General features: G+C 38.1%; 2 protein-coding genes across 2 annotated transcripts; both read left to right on the forward strand.

Annotated features, from left to right (window-relative positions):
- Positions 1-635: 635 nt before the first annotated feature.
- On the forward strand, positions 636-4,869 carry LOC121649976 (UDP-glucuronosyltransferase-like). Its single transcript, XM_042001153.1, has 5 exons — positions 636-1,581; positions 1,994-2,125; positions 3,422-3,509; positions 3,861-4,080; positions 4,542-4,869. Exons 1-5 carry the CDS (start codon positions 721-723, stop codon positions 4,822-4,824), a joined length of 1,584 nt encoding a protein of 527 aa, XP_041857087.1. The 5' UTR covers positions 636-720; the 3' UTR covers positions 4,825-4,869.
- A 4,656-nt stretch (positions 4,870-9,525) lies between these two features.
- Positions 9,526-13,305, forward strand: LOC121649978 (UDP-glucuronosyltransferase-like). Its single transcript, XM_042001155.1, has 5 exons — positions 9,526-10,782; positions 10,967-11,098; positions 11,356-11,443; positions 12,287-12,506; positions 12,656-13,305. The coding sequence occupies exons 1-5, from the start codon at positions 9,922-9,924 to the stop codon at positions 12,936-12,938; spliced, it is 1,584 nt and encodes a 527-aa protein (XP_041857089.1). The 5' UTR covers positions 9,526-9,921; the 3' UTR covers positions 12,939-13,305.
- The last annotated feature ends 2,495 nt before the right edge of the window (positions 13,306-15,800 follow it).

Below are 15,800 nucleotides of genomic sequence, written 5' to 3' on the forward strand. Positions count from 1 at the left end.
CAGAATATCATTCTGGAAATGACTAATCTAGAAGGGAGGTATGTTTTTGGGGAGAAGTGGAAGGAGCTGAACAAAACACATTTAGTTTGAAAATGTATTTTTTTCATAAAAATGAGTGAATTATCCTAATTGAACCATTACCTGTGAGAGGTAAGGAACGCCATTGCACTAAATATTAAATGCTTACCAATGCTTGTTAGGATTTTTTGGGTTTCGGACATCTTTTGGATAATATACACCAGGTCAAATTGACTGGGGAACAGCGATTCCTGACAAATGAACATAACAGGAGGGTTAAGTGTTGTGGGTTCTCTAAGTTCATGTGGAACTCAGGTCAGTGCACAGACCTGTATGTCTTTGCTTTTCAGAGGGATTAGCCAAACTACACAGAGGACTTTGCACAAATGGGCAGGCAGAACTATGCATTGCCACCATGACTTTCAAGTCACATGAGCTGGACTTGCGGTCGGTATTGCTGCAACAAAACACTATCTTTCAAACTGATTGTCTTGAGTTTAAGTTACTACAGGAAAATAATCAAGTCACAATAAAGAATGATTAACTAGAGACATACTCTGAGACGTCTCCTCTCTGTCTCTCTGAGGTTATATAACTGTTTACTCAAAATGCAGCCTGCACTTTGTGTAGAATTAAAACACACACACTCACCAGGCACTACCAGCTCTCCCAACAAGGCAGCTTGCAGTGCGGAGAGAGGCAATGAGCAGCGGGGTGTGGTTTCCTGCAGTGGGACTGCTGGCTTGGATATGTTGCCTCAGTCTGGAATCTGTTCAGGGGGGGAAGGTGCTGGTTATGCCTGTGGATGGAAGCCACTGGCTCAGCATGAAGATACTGGTGAAGGAACTCAGCCGCAGGGGCCATGAGGTTACCGTTCTGGTGCCTGAAAGCAGCCTGTTAATCAAAGGCTCAGACAGCTACAAGACTGAGATCTACAACGTGCCGTATACCCAAGCTGACCTGGATGAAAATTTCAATCAGCTCAGAGAAGGAGTGTTCAGCCACACACCTGGAATCACAGATCTGTTTTTCAATTTGCAAAATTTGTTGAACTTTACTTCACTCCAGGTGGTGGGTTGTGAAGCTTTGCTGGACAACAAGCCTTTAATGAGACGACTGAGAGGAGAGGGGTTTGATGTCATGCTTACAGACCCCTTTCTTCCTTGTGGCTCTGTCCTGGCCAAACTCTTCTCAATTCCAGCTGTTTATTTTCTGCGTGGACTTCCATGTGGACTGGACATTAAAGCTAACCAGTGCCCATCTCCTCCTTCCTATGTTCCTGTGCAATTCTCTGGTAATCCAGACAACATGACCTTCCCACAGAGAGTGAAAAACATGTTTATGCACATTTTGGAATCCTACCTTTGCAAAGTAACGTATCAACACTTTGATGATCTGACCAACAAACGTTTTGGAAACGGCATGACTTATATAGAACTTCTAAGCCATGGAGCTATCTGGCTTCTCAGATATGACTTTGTGCTTGAATGGCCCAGACCTCTCTTACCAAATATGGTTTTAATTGGTGGGATCAACTGTGCAAAGAAAGCTCCTCTGCCAGCGGTGAGTATGTAAATAAATGTATACAAGGGAAATATGCATAAACCTGTTTAAAATAATTTAATGCTTGAGTTAAGTCTGATTGAAGCAAACCTTTAAACTTTAGGTTTTCTGAAACACAGAAAACCTTCACCCGTCAGTATGTTTGTAATATGTTTTCAAACAAACACAAGTTATCAAAAATCATGGCAATGGTAAAAAAAAAAGCATCTGTATAACATATTTGAAGGAGTTTCAAATCTGCGCTTCGTTGATTGCTTAATTGCTTGCAGTGAGTAATGTAACTTTTGTAAATAGGTTGATGGAACGGCTAATGTTTGAAATTATAACTTTTGTATCTCATACAAAGTCCATATAAGCATTTGTCTTAAATTTATGGAGCAAATTTTTATATCTTTTTTCTTCCTCCCTGCAGGACCTACAAGAGTTTGTGGATGGCTCGGGAGATCATGGCTTCATCGTCTTCACACTGGGGTCAATGCTGTCTAAAATGCCTGTAGAGAAAGCTAAACTGTTCTTTGATGCATTTCGTCAAATTCCTCAGAGGGTAATGATAACCTCAGTACATCATTTTACATGAAATACCAGCTGACTTTTACTCCACTGGATTTTATACAAATCAGATAAAACACTGTTTATGATTCAAGGTTCTTTTTTTATTATTTGCATTTTTCAACATGACACAAATATTTTCACAGGACCACAAAGTCATGACACAACGTCCTATCAAAAAAATAAGTTCAATGATAAGAGCCCTATGATAGAAATAACATTACGACTTCATAAGCATGATAATTAACTGAATAAATAACTCAATAATTTTATTGTAGCGTATACAAAAAGGGCAGACAGACAAAAAAAAAATAAGTAAATGAATCATGGCCTGCATTATTATGTGTCGCAACGAGTTACTAATGCATAAATAACTTAATGTCTGTACCTCTTTTTTTCAAACTGCATCTTTAGCACCCATCTACAGTGTCTCTTACTTAAAAATGTCCTGTTGTTATCAATAATGTTGACGTGATCCGTGAAAAATTAACAGATTGAAGGATATCATTGTAATCAACCATCCAAGTATACAGTGTTTTGGGTTTTTAAGTAGGATACATGTCTCTCTAGGGTAGGCAGACTGTAGGATATGTTGTTTTTGGTGAACAATGTTTCTGTGGAGTTGAATGGTGTACCTGGTGACCTGTCTACGCAAGTTGTTTTGTAGTTAAACTATTCAGCTAGATGAACCCAGTAAGCTTGTTTTAAAAACTATAAATAGAGGTAAAATAAATAATAATTGCACCTTACTATATGCTTCACTACAGCATGGCTAAAAGTTAATTATATTGTTATCTTGCATTAGTAATCTATGGCCATGACTTCATATTGCGTGGCCACGGGATTACATCTCATGGTCATGCATTAGTAACATGTTGCCACCAGTTAATCTTTTTTTCTGTCAAAAAGATAAGATAAAATAAGGTTTAATTTATTAATCATGAAGGAAATTTTTAAATCCGGCTGCTTATACGTACAAAAAAACCTTCACACACTAAATAAATATATGAAAATGAGAAAATACAATCGCTAAAATCAATAAATTGTTAAAAAAAAAATTATGTCACTAAAAATAAAAGTCTGTCAGTCTGCCTTAGTCTATTTCTACAGACCAATGACACCAGACGAGCTCTGTCCTGCAGCACCCATGTTCTTTTCTTTTCCAGATATTTTCACCTTTGCCATACATAACAAAGATCTGATCAGGTTTAGTTGCTGCACTTTGTCCTCTGTCTTGCGGTAAAAATGCCAAAGTTCAGCAGTCATGATTTGCTATGACTTTTTGTTACAGGTTGTGTGGAGATACACTGGTGATCTACCTAACAATGTTCCCAAGAATGTCAAAGTTATGAAATGGTTACCTCAGAACGATCTCCTAGGTGGGTTGGACCAGTTGAAATATTAAGTTATACAAACTCACACAATTAGATTGAGGCAACTTGTAAACATATATTTTGAGATATTTTTCAAATTAATTAATTAATTAAGATGAGTTGTTTCAGCTCAAAGATATGAGTAGACCTGAATAATTATCCTAACTTAAATTTAAGATTTTACATTGTGTTACCTTCCTAATATACATTCACACCTCACCACAACCTCCAAGTTGAGTTTTCCTCAAAAAGCTTAGCAGCTAGCTGTCTTACTTTTCTAAGTTGACATAATTTTCTTTTTTACAGTGTAAATTGTGGATTAAACATGTAAGTTATTTTTGTGTCTGTCTTCCCCAGCCCACCCCAATGCTAAAGTCTTAATGACTCATGGAGGTTCCCATGGTATCTATGAAGGTATCTGTAATAGTGTGCCCATGTTGATGTTTCCACTTTTTGCGGACCAAGGAGACAATGTAAAGCACATGGTGGCCCGTGGTGTGGCAGAGGAACTCAGTATATATGATATGACAAGTGAAACACTGGCGTCTGCTCTAAAGAGAATCATTCAGGATAAAAGGTAAAACAACTCAATACTGATTAATCCCAATCACTGAAATATACAGCACTGTGCAAAAGTTTTAGGCAGGTGTGAAAATTTATTCGTGACTGCTGTATTGGCCTTCAGACCAATATTGATTCTTCTAGGTATACTAGTACTTGGTAAAAGTCAGGGATTTGATAGGGTCATGTTGTTGAGTTTGATTTAGCAGTTATATATGCTTGTTTAAAGGCAAGAGGTAGTCACACCAGTGGGGATTTGATTACCTCAGTTGCCTCACTTTTCATTTTGCAAATGAATCAAAAATAATATTTTGGTAATAGTTTTTATAGAGTTATTCCCAGTTTATAGCATCCTGACATTTGCACAGGTCTGTATTTGGAGATCATTGAACAGCAGCAAATTCATGTATTTTAGGGTCAGTGTGGAAATGATATCACTAACATGATGCCACATAACAACTTACGGCTGTTTCTCAGTTACAAAGAACGGATGGTGGAGTTGTCCCAGACACATCTAGATGTCCCCATCCAGCCCGTGGACCTGGCTGTTTTCTGGACCGAGTTTGTCATGAGACACAAAGGAGCCACACATCTGAGGGTTGCTGCACATGACTTGAACTGGATTCAGTACCATAGCCTGGATGTCATCGGCTTTTTAGTCTTTGTTATAATGACTGTTTTGTGGGTGACAATGAAATGTTTCTTGTTTTTCATCCGCAAGTGTTTCAGAAAGAGTAATGCCAAGAAAAAATCTCAATAAATACTGTCACGATGTGAATTATATAAACACTGCTGTAAAGTTTCAGTGTGTTTCACTACAGTATGTTTGTGTCAGTTATTTATTTATTCAGTTTAATTAAATCAGCTCTGATATATAAGTAGGCCCAAGACCATGAAGACTTTTAATAACTACTAAAAAACCTTAAAATCAAACCTAAGCACTGGTGTAAAGTGTGCCTGTCCTCTGGTACTTATCAGCACACGTGCATCTAAGTACTGTAGTAATTGTAAACTTTAAACTGTAAATCTGTCTACTGAAGATAAAAACATGCATCAGTGCCTCTATGCTGGGCTGGCAAGAGAAAGAAATGGGTGGACTGTGGCCATGTTTTTGTGATGATAAAATTCTGTTTTTGTTACATTTCTAATGTGTGGAATAAAATACAGCTCAGAGTTAAAAAGACAACTCAGGTTTTTGGCACACAGAGAAGGTTTAAATTCTGCAATTTGGGTAAAATGATCTGTCTCTCTCCTTCAGGACAAATAATTAAAAGTTCGGTTTTGTCTTATTTGAGCTGTAAGACATTTTCTGTAATTCATGTCTTTATATCTAAAATATAATTTAAAATCTTGTCATCTACGTCCAGGTTATCAACAAAACTGGCAATGTAAAACACTGCATCATCAGCATAGCTGTAAAATTCAATGCCGTGCCTCCTGAGAAAAAACAAAATAAAAGTTTTGGGCCTGAAACTGATACTTGGTGAACCCCACATATATGCTTGTTGCTATATCTATTCTATTCTACAGTCATTTAGCAGACGCTTTTATCCAAACCATCTTAAATCTGACAGTAAGAATAACACAAACAAGAATTCAAACAAGATGGGACATCATAATTAAGAGGTACTCAGACTGCTGTGAGTCCAGTTTGACAGGTGCTGTCATGTAGTGGTAGAGGCAATGCTTTTCTTGTTTGTTTGTATGTTTTTGTTTTTTCTTTTTTTTTGGGGGGGGGTGTAAGTCCTTTGTTTAAATACAAGATCACGATTTTATCACACAATATCATCTTGGGCATAAGTGCATGCAACTTATTTCGTGCTGAGTTGAGCCACAGAGCTGGACAAGTCTTCTTTTTTTTGGTTTTTTTTGGGGTTTTTTTTTGGATTTTTTTAACTTGTCCTGTCCAGCATCATAGCAGGCAAAATGATAATCTGGTTGCTGTATCGTGCTGAACAAATTTGCTCTGCCAAGGGGAGGACTATGGGTAAGGCTCCTCTTGATAATGTGATTAATTTATTTATTTATTTACTTTGAAACACAGAATCTTTGTAATCTTGCTGGACCTGACCGGAGGGGACAGAAAAAGATGGAAAATAGCAAAAAGAGCAAAAGGGAAAGAAGAAAGGAGACAAAAAGATCACAGACAGAAGGAAACAACCCTTCAATCCACACCATCACCAGACAACAAACTGTTACACCTGTACATGAACACACCAGAAAATTTCCTACAACTTTTACAAAAGCAGAAACACACACACAGAAAAAACAGGGCTGCTAGTCATTAAGAGTTTTTAAATAATAACCAAATCAAAAAGACATAACAGCGACCAGATACTAACTCACAGGAAAAATAAATAAATAAATAAATAATTATCGCTTAGTATAAAAACCCACTGGACAACTCAGTGACTGTGTCAGCATGCAGAGCATGAGAAACAAGGAGTGATCAGTGATGAAGAGTAGTGAGTGAGATCATGCAAATGCGACCACGCCTCCACGGAGGCCAGAGGCAGACCAGGGCCAGAGGCCAGGGCCCCCAGCAGCAGATCCGGAGCACCAACCCAAGCCACCCCACCACGATGACGACTCCAGCCCCAGGGACCGGCCACCCAGGGCAGCCCAAGCGAAGGGCCCAGGGCCCCAGGAGCCCAGAGGTGGCCGCCCCACCCCCCAAAGGCAGAGAGCCCGCAACGTGCCTAGGAGGACCAGGCCCCCCCAGACAGCCACCCGGCGTAGACCAGCACACACCCCGATGTTCCAGCCGCACACCCCGGGAACCAGGGTGCTATCGGCCCCCTCCCCCCACTCCCCACCTACTCCAATCTGCCCTCCATCTAACCCCACACTCACACCCTCCTCTGCGCCGCACCCACAATCCCTCACCACCACACAGTCACGCCACACACAACCCACCCAATTGAGAAAGTTGTATTTAACCGGTGCCTTGACTTTCTGAATGAAAGCAGAAGTCTTGATAAATTTCAGTCCGGCTTCCAACCTCATCACAGCAATGAAACAGCTCTGGTCAAAGTGTTAAATGACATAAGGTTGAATATTGATTCTGGTCAAGTATCAGTCCTGGTTCTGCTGGATCTCAGCGCTGCATTTGATACTGTAGATTATAGAATCCTGTTGCACAGGCTGGAAACTGTTTTAGACTATCTGGAGCGGTCCAGAGTTATTTTGTTACCATTTGCAGTTATGAATCTGAGCAAGTGGCCATGACTTGTGGAGTCCCCCATGGGTCAGTCCCTGGACCTCTTCTGTTCAACTTGTTTATGCTCCTTTTGGGTCAGATAATACAGAACTTTAACATTAATTATAAAAGTTATGCAGAAGATACAATACTTTTTTTTGTCTTTTTCACCAGATGACTGCATCCCAATAAACTTACTGTGTCCGTGTGTGGAGCAAATAAACATCTGAATGAGGGATAATTTTCTACATTTAAATGAAGACAAAATTGAAATTCTGTTGGTAGCATTGGTAAACCCCTAGAGACGCAGCTCTTAAAAATCACTGATTAAGTTTGTAACCTTGGCATGTTGATAGACTCATATCTGACAACATATCAACAGCCACATCAAAGCTGTCACTAAGACAGCTTTTTACCAGCTCAGAAACCACAGAATTAAAAGCTCAGTTTCCCAGAAAGACCAGGAGAAACTCATCCATGCATTCATTCCAGTAGATTGGATTAGTGTAAGGGGCTTTTAACAGGACGCTGCTGCTAGCACAACAATGAATAAAAGATCTGAACACATCACACCAGTTTTAAAATCTTCAGTCCAGTCAGTCACAGAATAGATTTTAAAACTCTTCTGATCATTTACAAATCCCAGAACAGTTTAAGCCCAGAATACTAGTCCAGACCAAGGTTCAGACTAAACATTTAGAAGCAGCATTTAGCTGTTATGCTGCAAACATGGGGAACAAACTGCCAATAGAGATTCAATTTTCATCAAATGTAGACATATCCAGGTGAAAAAACTTTTTTTCTCAAGCTCCTATGCATAAAATCTGCACAGATACATTTAATTAATTTTGTTTTTAATAATTTCAATTTAATTTATGATTTTATCATCATTTTAGTGTAATTTTTCATTTTTAATACTTTGTATTGCTTTCTTTGCATCATCTGTAATGCTTTTAATGTTTTATGTAAAGCACTTTGAATTGTCTTTTTGTGTTTTTTTGTATCCTCATTGAACCATAATCTGAAAACACCAATGCCCAAAATATTGATTGAAACAGTTAGTAATGGATTAAATACTGAGATATAAACAATCTTTATTGGGATTTTTTTTTATTTCCAAATTTTGCATAATTAAGCATGCCCCGATTCAAACTGATCCAACAACATCATTGCTATTTCTGGGTAAACTTCAAAGGATCTGAGGCTGAGACTGAACAATCAAGTTAGCACACTTACACAACAATGGTCTAAAGCTCCATCTGGTGGACTGCAAAAAAGTAGCATTAAAATGAGGCCCATTCAGCACCTTTAAAAAACATTTTGCTTCTTTGTTGTTGATATATGTGTTTAATTACTTGTAGGTTATAGCACTTGATCATCATAGCATAAAATATAGTTTTTGTGTATTTCATATATGACATATAACAGATTCAAATTCAAGTCCCAAACGTGGTGAAGTATCAAAAACCTCTCCACTAGAATGTTTTTTCTATCCCAGATGCTGCAGTCCATAAATACACAAAGGGCAATGTAGACCTGCAAACAATTCTATCAAACAGGCTGTCGTAATTTATAAGATTATGTTACACAATTTGAAACATTTACACTCTACCTTATATCTGCCTTTAATAAAAAGTAATCAAGCAAAAGTAAAGGACCTGGCAAATGGGAGAAAAATAAGATGTCATTAAACCTCTGACCTTTGATGAAATCGCAGTGTTTTGAAATAACTGGAGGGAAAGTACAATCAGAACCATAAAGAATTTATAACATTAACGGTTTAACAATTCTTATGCATATCAGAAAAAAAATCCAGAATTGGTTTTGCTGTTTAAATTTATTTTAATTCATTTTTGAGCTGGTCAATTCAGTGCAGAAAATGATTCTGGAAATGACAAATCTAGAAGGGAGGCATGCTTTTAGGGAGAAGTAGAAGGAGCTGAACAAAACACATTTAGTTTAAAAATGTATATTTTTCATGAAAAATTAGTGAATTATCCTAATTGAACCATTACACGTGAGAGGTAAGGTACGCCATTGCGCTAAATATTGATTGAATAGTTAGTAATGGAGTTAGTAATTAAATATTACCAATGCTTGTTAGGATTTTTTGGGTTTCGGACATCTTTTGGATAATATACACCAGGTCAAATTGACTTGGGAACAGCGATTCCTGATAAATGAACATAACAGGAGGGTTAAGTGTTGTGAGTTCTCTAAGTTCATGTGGAACTCAGGTCAGTGCACAGACCTGTATGTCTTTGCTTTTCAGAGGGATTAGCCAAACTAAACAGAGGACTTTGCACAAATTGGCAGGCAGAACTATGCATTGCCACCATGACTTGCAAGTCACATGAGCTGGACTTGCGGTCGGTATTGCTGCAATAAAACACTATCTTTCAAACTGATTGTCTTGAGTTTAAGTTACTACAGGAAAATAATCAAGTCACAATAAAGAATGATTAACTAGAGACATACTCTGAGACGTCTCCTCTCTGTCTCTCTGAGGTTATATAACCGTTTACTCAAAATGCAGCCTGCACTTCCTGTAAAATTAAAACACACACTCACCTCTTACCTCTTGACTCAACTAAAGCATTTTAACAACAGACACCACCAGCTCTCCCAACAAGGCAGCTTGCAGTGCAGAGAGAGGCAATGAGCAGCGGGGTGTGGTTTCCTACAGTCGGACTGCTGGCTTGGATATGTTGCCTCAGTCTGGAACCCGTTCAGGGAGGGAAGGTGCTGGTTATGCCTGTGGATGGAAGCCACTGGCTCAGTATGAAGATACTGGTGAAGGAACTCAGCCGCAGGGGCCATGAGGTTACCGTTCTGGTGCCTGAAAGCAGCCTGTTGATCAAAGCCTCTGACAGCTACAAGACTGAGATCTACAACGTGCCGTATACACAAGCTGAGCTGGATGAAAATTTTAAAAGATTTGGGGAAAATGTGTTCATTAAGGCGCCAGGGATCACAGATCTGTTTGTCAATGTGCAGCGTTTGCTGAATTTTACCTCAGTTCAGGTGCTAAGTTGTGATAATTTACTGGACAACAAACTTTTAATGGAACGACTGAGGGGAGAGGGATTTGATGTCATGCTTACAGACCCCTTCCTTCCTTGCGGCTCTGTCCTGGCTAAACTCTTCTCAATTCCAGCTGTTTATTTCCTGCATGGACTTCCATGTCAGCTGGATTTTAAAGCTAACCAATGCCCGTCTCCTCCTTCCTACGTTCCTGTGCAACACTCTGGTAATACAGACCACATGACCTTCCCACAGAGAGTGAAAAACATGATGATGTATTTTGTGGAGTCCTATATGTGCAAAGTAACATATCAACATTTTGATGATCTGACCAGCAGACGTTTTGGAAAAGGCATGACTTATACAGAACTAATAAGCCATGGAGCTATCTGGCTTCTCAAATATGACTTTTTGTTTGAATGGCCCAGACCTATCTTACCCAATATGGTTTTAATCGGTGGGATCAACTGTGCAAAGAAAGCTCCTCTGCCAGCGGTGAGTATTGTATACAAGGGAAGAAAGCATACCTCTCATAAAGATTCACTTAAAGCTCTAAGTTCAGTCAGATTAAACCAAACAACTTCTCCTTTGTAAGTTTACTGAAAATCAGAAAACCTCTACCAGTCAGTGATCTTTTCCCCTCACATTTCTGAACATGTCTTCTCCCACCTTTCTGCAGGACTTGAAAGGGTTTGTGGATGGCTCAGGAGAACATGGCTTTATTGTCTTTACGCTGGGTTCAATGGTGCCTAACATGCCTGAGGAGAAAGCTAAACACTTCTTTGATGCATTCCGGCAAATTCCTCAGAGGGTAATGACAGTCTCAATAAATCAATTTACATTTGTTCCATTTAGTCAGCATACTTTTATCTGACTCCTCTTTATACTCTTCTGATAAAACTGATTATTTTTAATAGTACAAGCAAACTATTCATTTATATATTGCCTGGGTGAGATTTTCACCTGTTGCATCAGCCACTGGACTTTGTCCTCTGCTTTGTAAACATGGCAAAGCTGTTAGCTCTGCAGTTTGCACATGCTCATGAGATACTATGATTTGTGTTTCAGGTTGTGTGGAGATTCACTGGAGCTCTACCCAAAGATGTACCCAAGAATGTCAGAGTTATGAAATGGCTACCTCAGAACGATCTCCTAGGTATTTAATGTCTTATGAAAAGATCAAATATAAAATACCTAAAGCCCCCGTTTCCACTGAGCAGTTTGGTTTGGGCCAGTGCAGTGTGATATGTTATTTTGTATGTTTCCATTATAAAAGGGGACCATACAACCAAACTATACCACACCATTTATGGACCCCCTTCAGTTGCAGGTCCATAGGACAATGTTACGTTACGGTTCAGGTGGGGCTACTGGGATCTAACGATAAAATCCTTTAATTGGTAGACAGAAAAATGTCACTGCACACGACAAAAGCAAGCATGAAACAAAGACAGTGTTGCTGTTTGGTTCATGGTTCAGTTGGATGTTGGAAAGATAATAGGAAAAGGATGCTTGCGGGCAACATTAAAGTCTATTCATATAATGCAGCATGAATCATTCATCCAAAGAACTGAAAGCCAAGCAGAACAAAAACAAGCTGCTTATTGGCCTCCATTGTTGTTTATAGTGTCACGTTTATTGTTGTAGCACTAGTATGACGCCACACTAGGCATTTGATCTAAACCCTTCATGCCCATTCTGACTTGCAGTGGGAACACTGGCCGAACCATTCTAAAACTTCCAAACAATACTGGCCTGGACCGAACTCAGTGAAAATGGGGCTTTTAATGCTACTGGACCTTTTGAAAAAGGTTATTTACATTATGAATTAAACTTAACTTTTTTTTATTTAAGTTTCCACAACACCAGGACCTTTAATTTGCATTGACTCCTTAAAAAATGTAGCTGGTTGTCTTATTTGTAAAAGTTCACATAATTTTCTTTTCTACAGTGTACATTGTGGATTAAACCTGTGGCTCTCTGTTTCTGTGTTCCCCAGCCCACCCCAATGCTAAAGTCTTCATCACTCATGGAGGTACCCATGGTATCTTTGAAAGTATCTGTAATGCTGTACCCATGTTGATGTTTCCACTTTTTGGGGACCAGAGAGACAATGTAAATCGTATGGTGGCCCGTGGTGTGGCAGAGAAACTCAGTATATATGATATGACAAATGAAACACTGGTGGCTGCTCTTAGAAAAATCATCCAGGATAAAAGGTAAGAAAACTGAATACTGATTAATCCCAGTCATAATTATCTGTAGCTATATGGAGGTCATCAAACAGCAGAAAATTAAACAAGAATAACAAATCTAAGATGATCATGAACTTGAAAAATCTACCTATGATAATAATGTTCCCCCTCAGTTACAAAGACCGAATGATGACAATGTCCCAGACACATCTAGACCTTCCAGTCCAGCCCGTGGACCTGGCTGTTTTCTGGACCGAGTTTGTCATGAGACACAAAGGAGCCACACATCTGAGGGTCGCTGCACATGACTTGAACTGGATTCAGTACCATAGCCTGGATGTCATCGGCTTTTTAGTCTTTGTTATAATGACTGCTTTGTGGCTGACAATGAGATGTTGCTTATTTTTTACACGCAAGTGTTTCAGAAAAGGCAATGTCAAGAAAAAATCTCAGTAATGACTGTCATCATCAACTGTGAAGTTTTAGTGTAGTGTACAGTGTGTGTCTATTGCATATGCTTGTATGTAAAATATAATTCAGTTCTACATTCAGCTGAAACACTTTTTAAGAGATGCTGGCAAATAGTGTTTGCAGTCATGAACCCCTGCTTCAAACAAAAACCCAAACAAATAAAATGTGTTATGTTTTATAAATCAATAGTCATGTTTTTTTTGTGTAATGTCAAAACAAGCTAAGATAAGTTTCAGACATATGCACAGTCTTACTTTGAAATCTTTGCAATTTTTAGGCTCCTCTGATTCTTGGAGGAGTTCATTTTGTTTGATATGTACGTGTAAACAAATCACATGCATGTTTTCACTCATTCTTTTGGTAATCTTGGTGTTTTTTTCTTCTTTTGTGTTACTGCTGTCTGTGACTGAACACAGCTGGTATGCACTTTTATGTGCTTTTTTTGAAAGCTTACCTTCACTCATGAAGGGTGAGCTGGACTATCCTTTTCATTTATTAAATATTGGCATTTACCAATCTAAGAGAAAAGATACAAATGATTTTGCAGTCTACAAACTCTTTCATAAATCTGACAGAGGGTTTTCATAAAAAAAAAAAATAAAAATCTTCAGTACAATTTAAGAAGATTCAGAAGAAGGTATTGGTAAGGTGAGTGACAGCCAATGCTTGTGAAGCTGTGTTCATTCCCTTAAAATCTGAAGTGTGTTTTAGCTGTTTTTTCTGTTGAGCTTATGATGCTGAGTCCACTGTTTCCACAGTCAAATGGCTCAGACAAAGAGTCTGAAGTCTATGACCTGAACCCACTGTCGGCCCAATTTATAATTATTTATTTCTGCTTCAGCTACAAGCCAGTCAAAGAAATGGATGGGGTTTGGTTTGTCTTCACAGGAAACAAATGGCTAGCTTGTAGGGTAAGAACAAACTATTGCAATGATCAAACCACAGACCACTTCCGTTGCATTCACAGCCTCTCAGTCGTGGTGCAAACTCTCAAGTTGGACCGTTTCTGTCAGTGAGAGCTGTCATCTGCAAGGAAAGTCAACAAATAAGAAGACAATTAAGCAATTAGAATGACACACAGTTTGTTAATTAAATTAATCTAAAGTTTTCTTCAGAACAACATATTTAACAATGTGATTTCTTGTCATTTGTCAATTTTCATTAAAGTGAAACAGACTATACTAAACTTTCCTGATCTGGATCTCTGGTGAAACGTCTCTTCTTTATTACTTAGGAGTTTTATGACACAGTATTTGCCACACATTGCTCATCACTTATGGGTTAATTGTGAAATGAATATTAATTCTTCTATGGAGAAATCTGTGGAAACAGTCATTTGAATGATTATATTAGGCATCTTTAAAAGGAAAACAAATTTAGGGTTAAAAACACACTTGCATAAAATTCAGAACAAAACATACTTCTTGGCCACTCCACTAAAAAAAAATATCAGAAAATTTTTTAAACTGAATTATTTCAAACTACATTAACTATATACAGCTAGCTAATTAAGCTAAAGAACTTTTATACCTGGCTTATATAAAATGGAGTTTACTGTGACATGCAGGGTGTTTGTCATTGTCAAAAATGGAGGAGTAAACTGCAATTAAAAGCAGATGCATACACAAAAAGAAAAAGACCAACATTAGACATCAGAACCAACTAACACAACAATGATTTCATTCTTCCACCTCAGCCACTGCCACTGTGACAGTAGCCATGGTTATGCTACTATGGCTATCGCTCTGACCATAGACAGATATTTTTTTATTGATCTGTGTTCTTTTTGATTGTGTGCTCAGCTTATCACACCATATCTTCTACATGGCAACCACAACCAAGGGAGCAATGCATTGTGATGTCGCTGCTTTTTCTCTACGGGTTTTAATGAGTGACTGGTTTAACTGACTTTGAACTGCACTGGCAAAGGTTGCTATCATCTTTGTTTACTTGACCCTACTTGATCCCCGTTTCATCATTCACAGGAAATTTAATAAACTTGCACATCTAACATAGCCTTATATGCCTGTTTAACCAAAGAACCAACAACCATCATCATGAGGAATAATTTCCTGAAGTAAACATGGAAATGAATGGTGACTGGACTCTTAGCTCATGCTAATTTGCTTTTAACCAACACAAAAAAAAAAAACCAAAAAAAAAAAACTCTTGGTCAGAAAAGTAAAAATGATGCCTTTCTTTATTACCTTATTAATATACTAAAATCTATTAATTTCATTGTTTCATATTACTTTTTTTTGTTTCTGGTTTGCATAGAGAGTTTGATATGTCTACGTACTGACACAATTTTATGCTTTGTTTTTTATTTATTTATTTTGGTTGTTATTATCAACTTAAATTGCTATGTACACTTTCTTTTATCTCTTCTTGATATGCAATGTACAAATGTAAGTTTACATAAAGTGTTTGTTTCCTGGTAAAGTAACAGTGCTATGTTATTTCCATTGAAAGCTGCTTTATTATTATTCTGAGGAATGCATAGTAGAATATAAAATTAAAGATAAACATAAGGCAACCAAAAAATGCTGCAGAGCTGTCAGTTTAAAACTACCCAGCAGTAAACTTGTGGTTTGTGGTATATGCATGCAGCTGCAGCTCTCACTGTTCTGTGTAACCCCTCTGGTGACCTTGTATATCAGTCATGTTGATAGAAACCTTTTTTTGTTTTTGGTTTCAAAGAAAGTTGTCCACGTCGTCTTTTTTCTCAGGAAGCTACCTTTATGGTAAATAAAGACTTTGCATAGTACAAACCACACAAGTGGCCAGTGTGAAGAAGCCACAAAGGTGAAACTAAACATCTGATCTTTCCACTGAACTTCATTTGTG

The sequence above is a fragment of the Melanotaenia boesemani genome, chromosome 12 (assembly GCF_017639745.1).
Source record: "Melanotaenia boesemani isolate fMelBoe1 chromosome 12, fMelBoe1.pri, whole genome shotgun sequence".
NCBI classification, from domain to species: Eukaryota; Metazoa; Chordata; class Actinopteri; order Atheriniformes; family Melanotaeniidae; genus Melanotaenia; species Melanotaenia boesemani.

Excerpts from the sequence above, each read along its gene's own strand:
- LOC121649976 (XM_042001153.1), top strand. The coding sequence starts at position 721 with ATGAGCAGCGGGGTGTGGTTTCCTGCAGTGGGACTGCTGGCTTGGATA. Across the intron at positions 1,582-1,993 it reads AGAAAGCTCCTCTGCCAGCG|GACCTACAAGAGTTTGTGGA; the intron begins GTGAGTATGTAA and ends TCCTCCCTGCAG. Across the intron at positions 2,126-3,421 it reads TTCGTCAAATTCCTCAGAGG|GTTGTGTGGAGATACACTGG; the intron begins GTAATGATAACC and ends TTTTTGTTACAG.
- LOC121649978 (XM_042001155.1), top strand. The coding sequence starts at position 9,922 with ATGAGCAGCGGGGTGTGGTTTCCTACAGTCGGACTGCTGGCTTGGATA. Across the intron at positions 10,783-10,966 it reads AGAAAGCTCCTCTGCCAGCG|GACTTGAAAGGGTTTGTGGA; the intron begins GTGAGTATTGTA and ends ACCTTTCTGCAG. Across the intron at positions 11,444-12,286 it reads ACCTCAGAACGATCTCCTAG|CCCACCCCAATGCTAAAGTC; the intron begins GTATTTAATGTC and ends TGTGTTCCCCAG.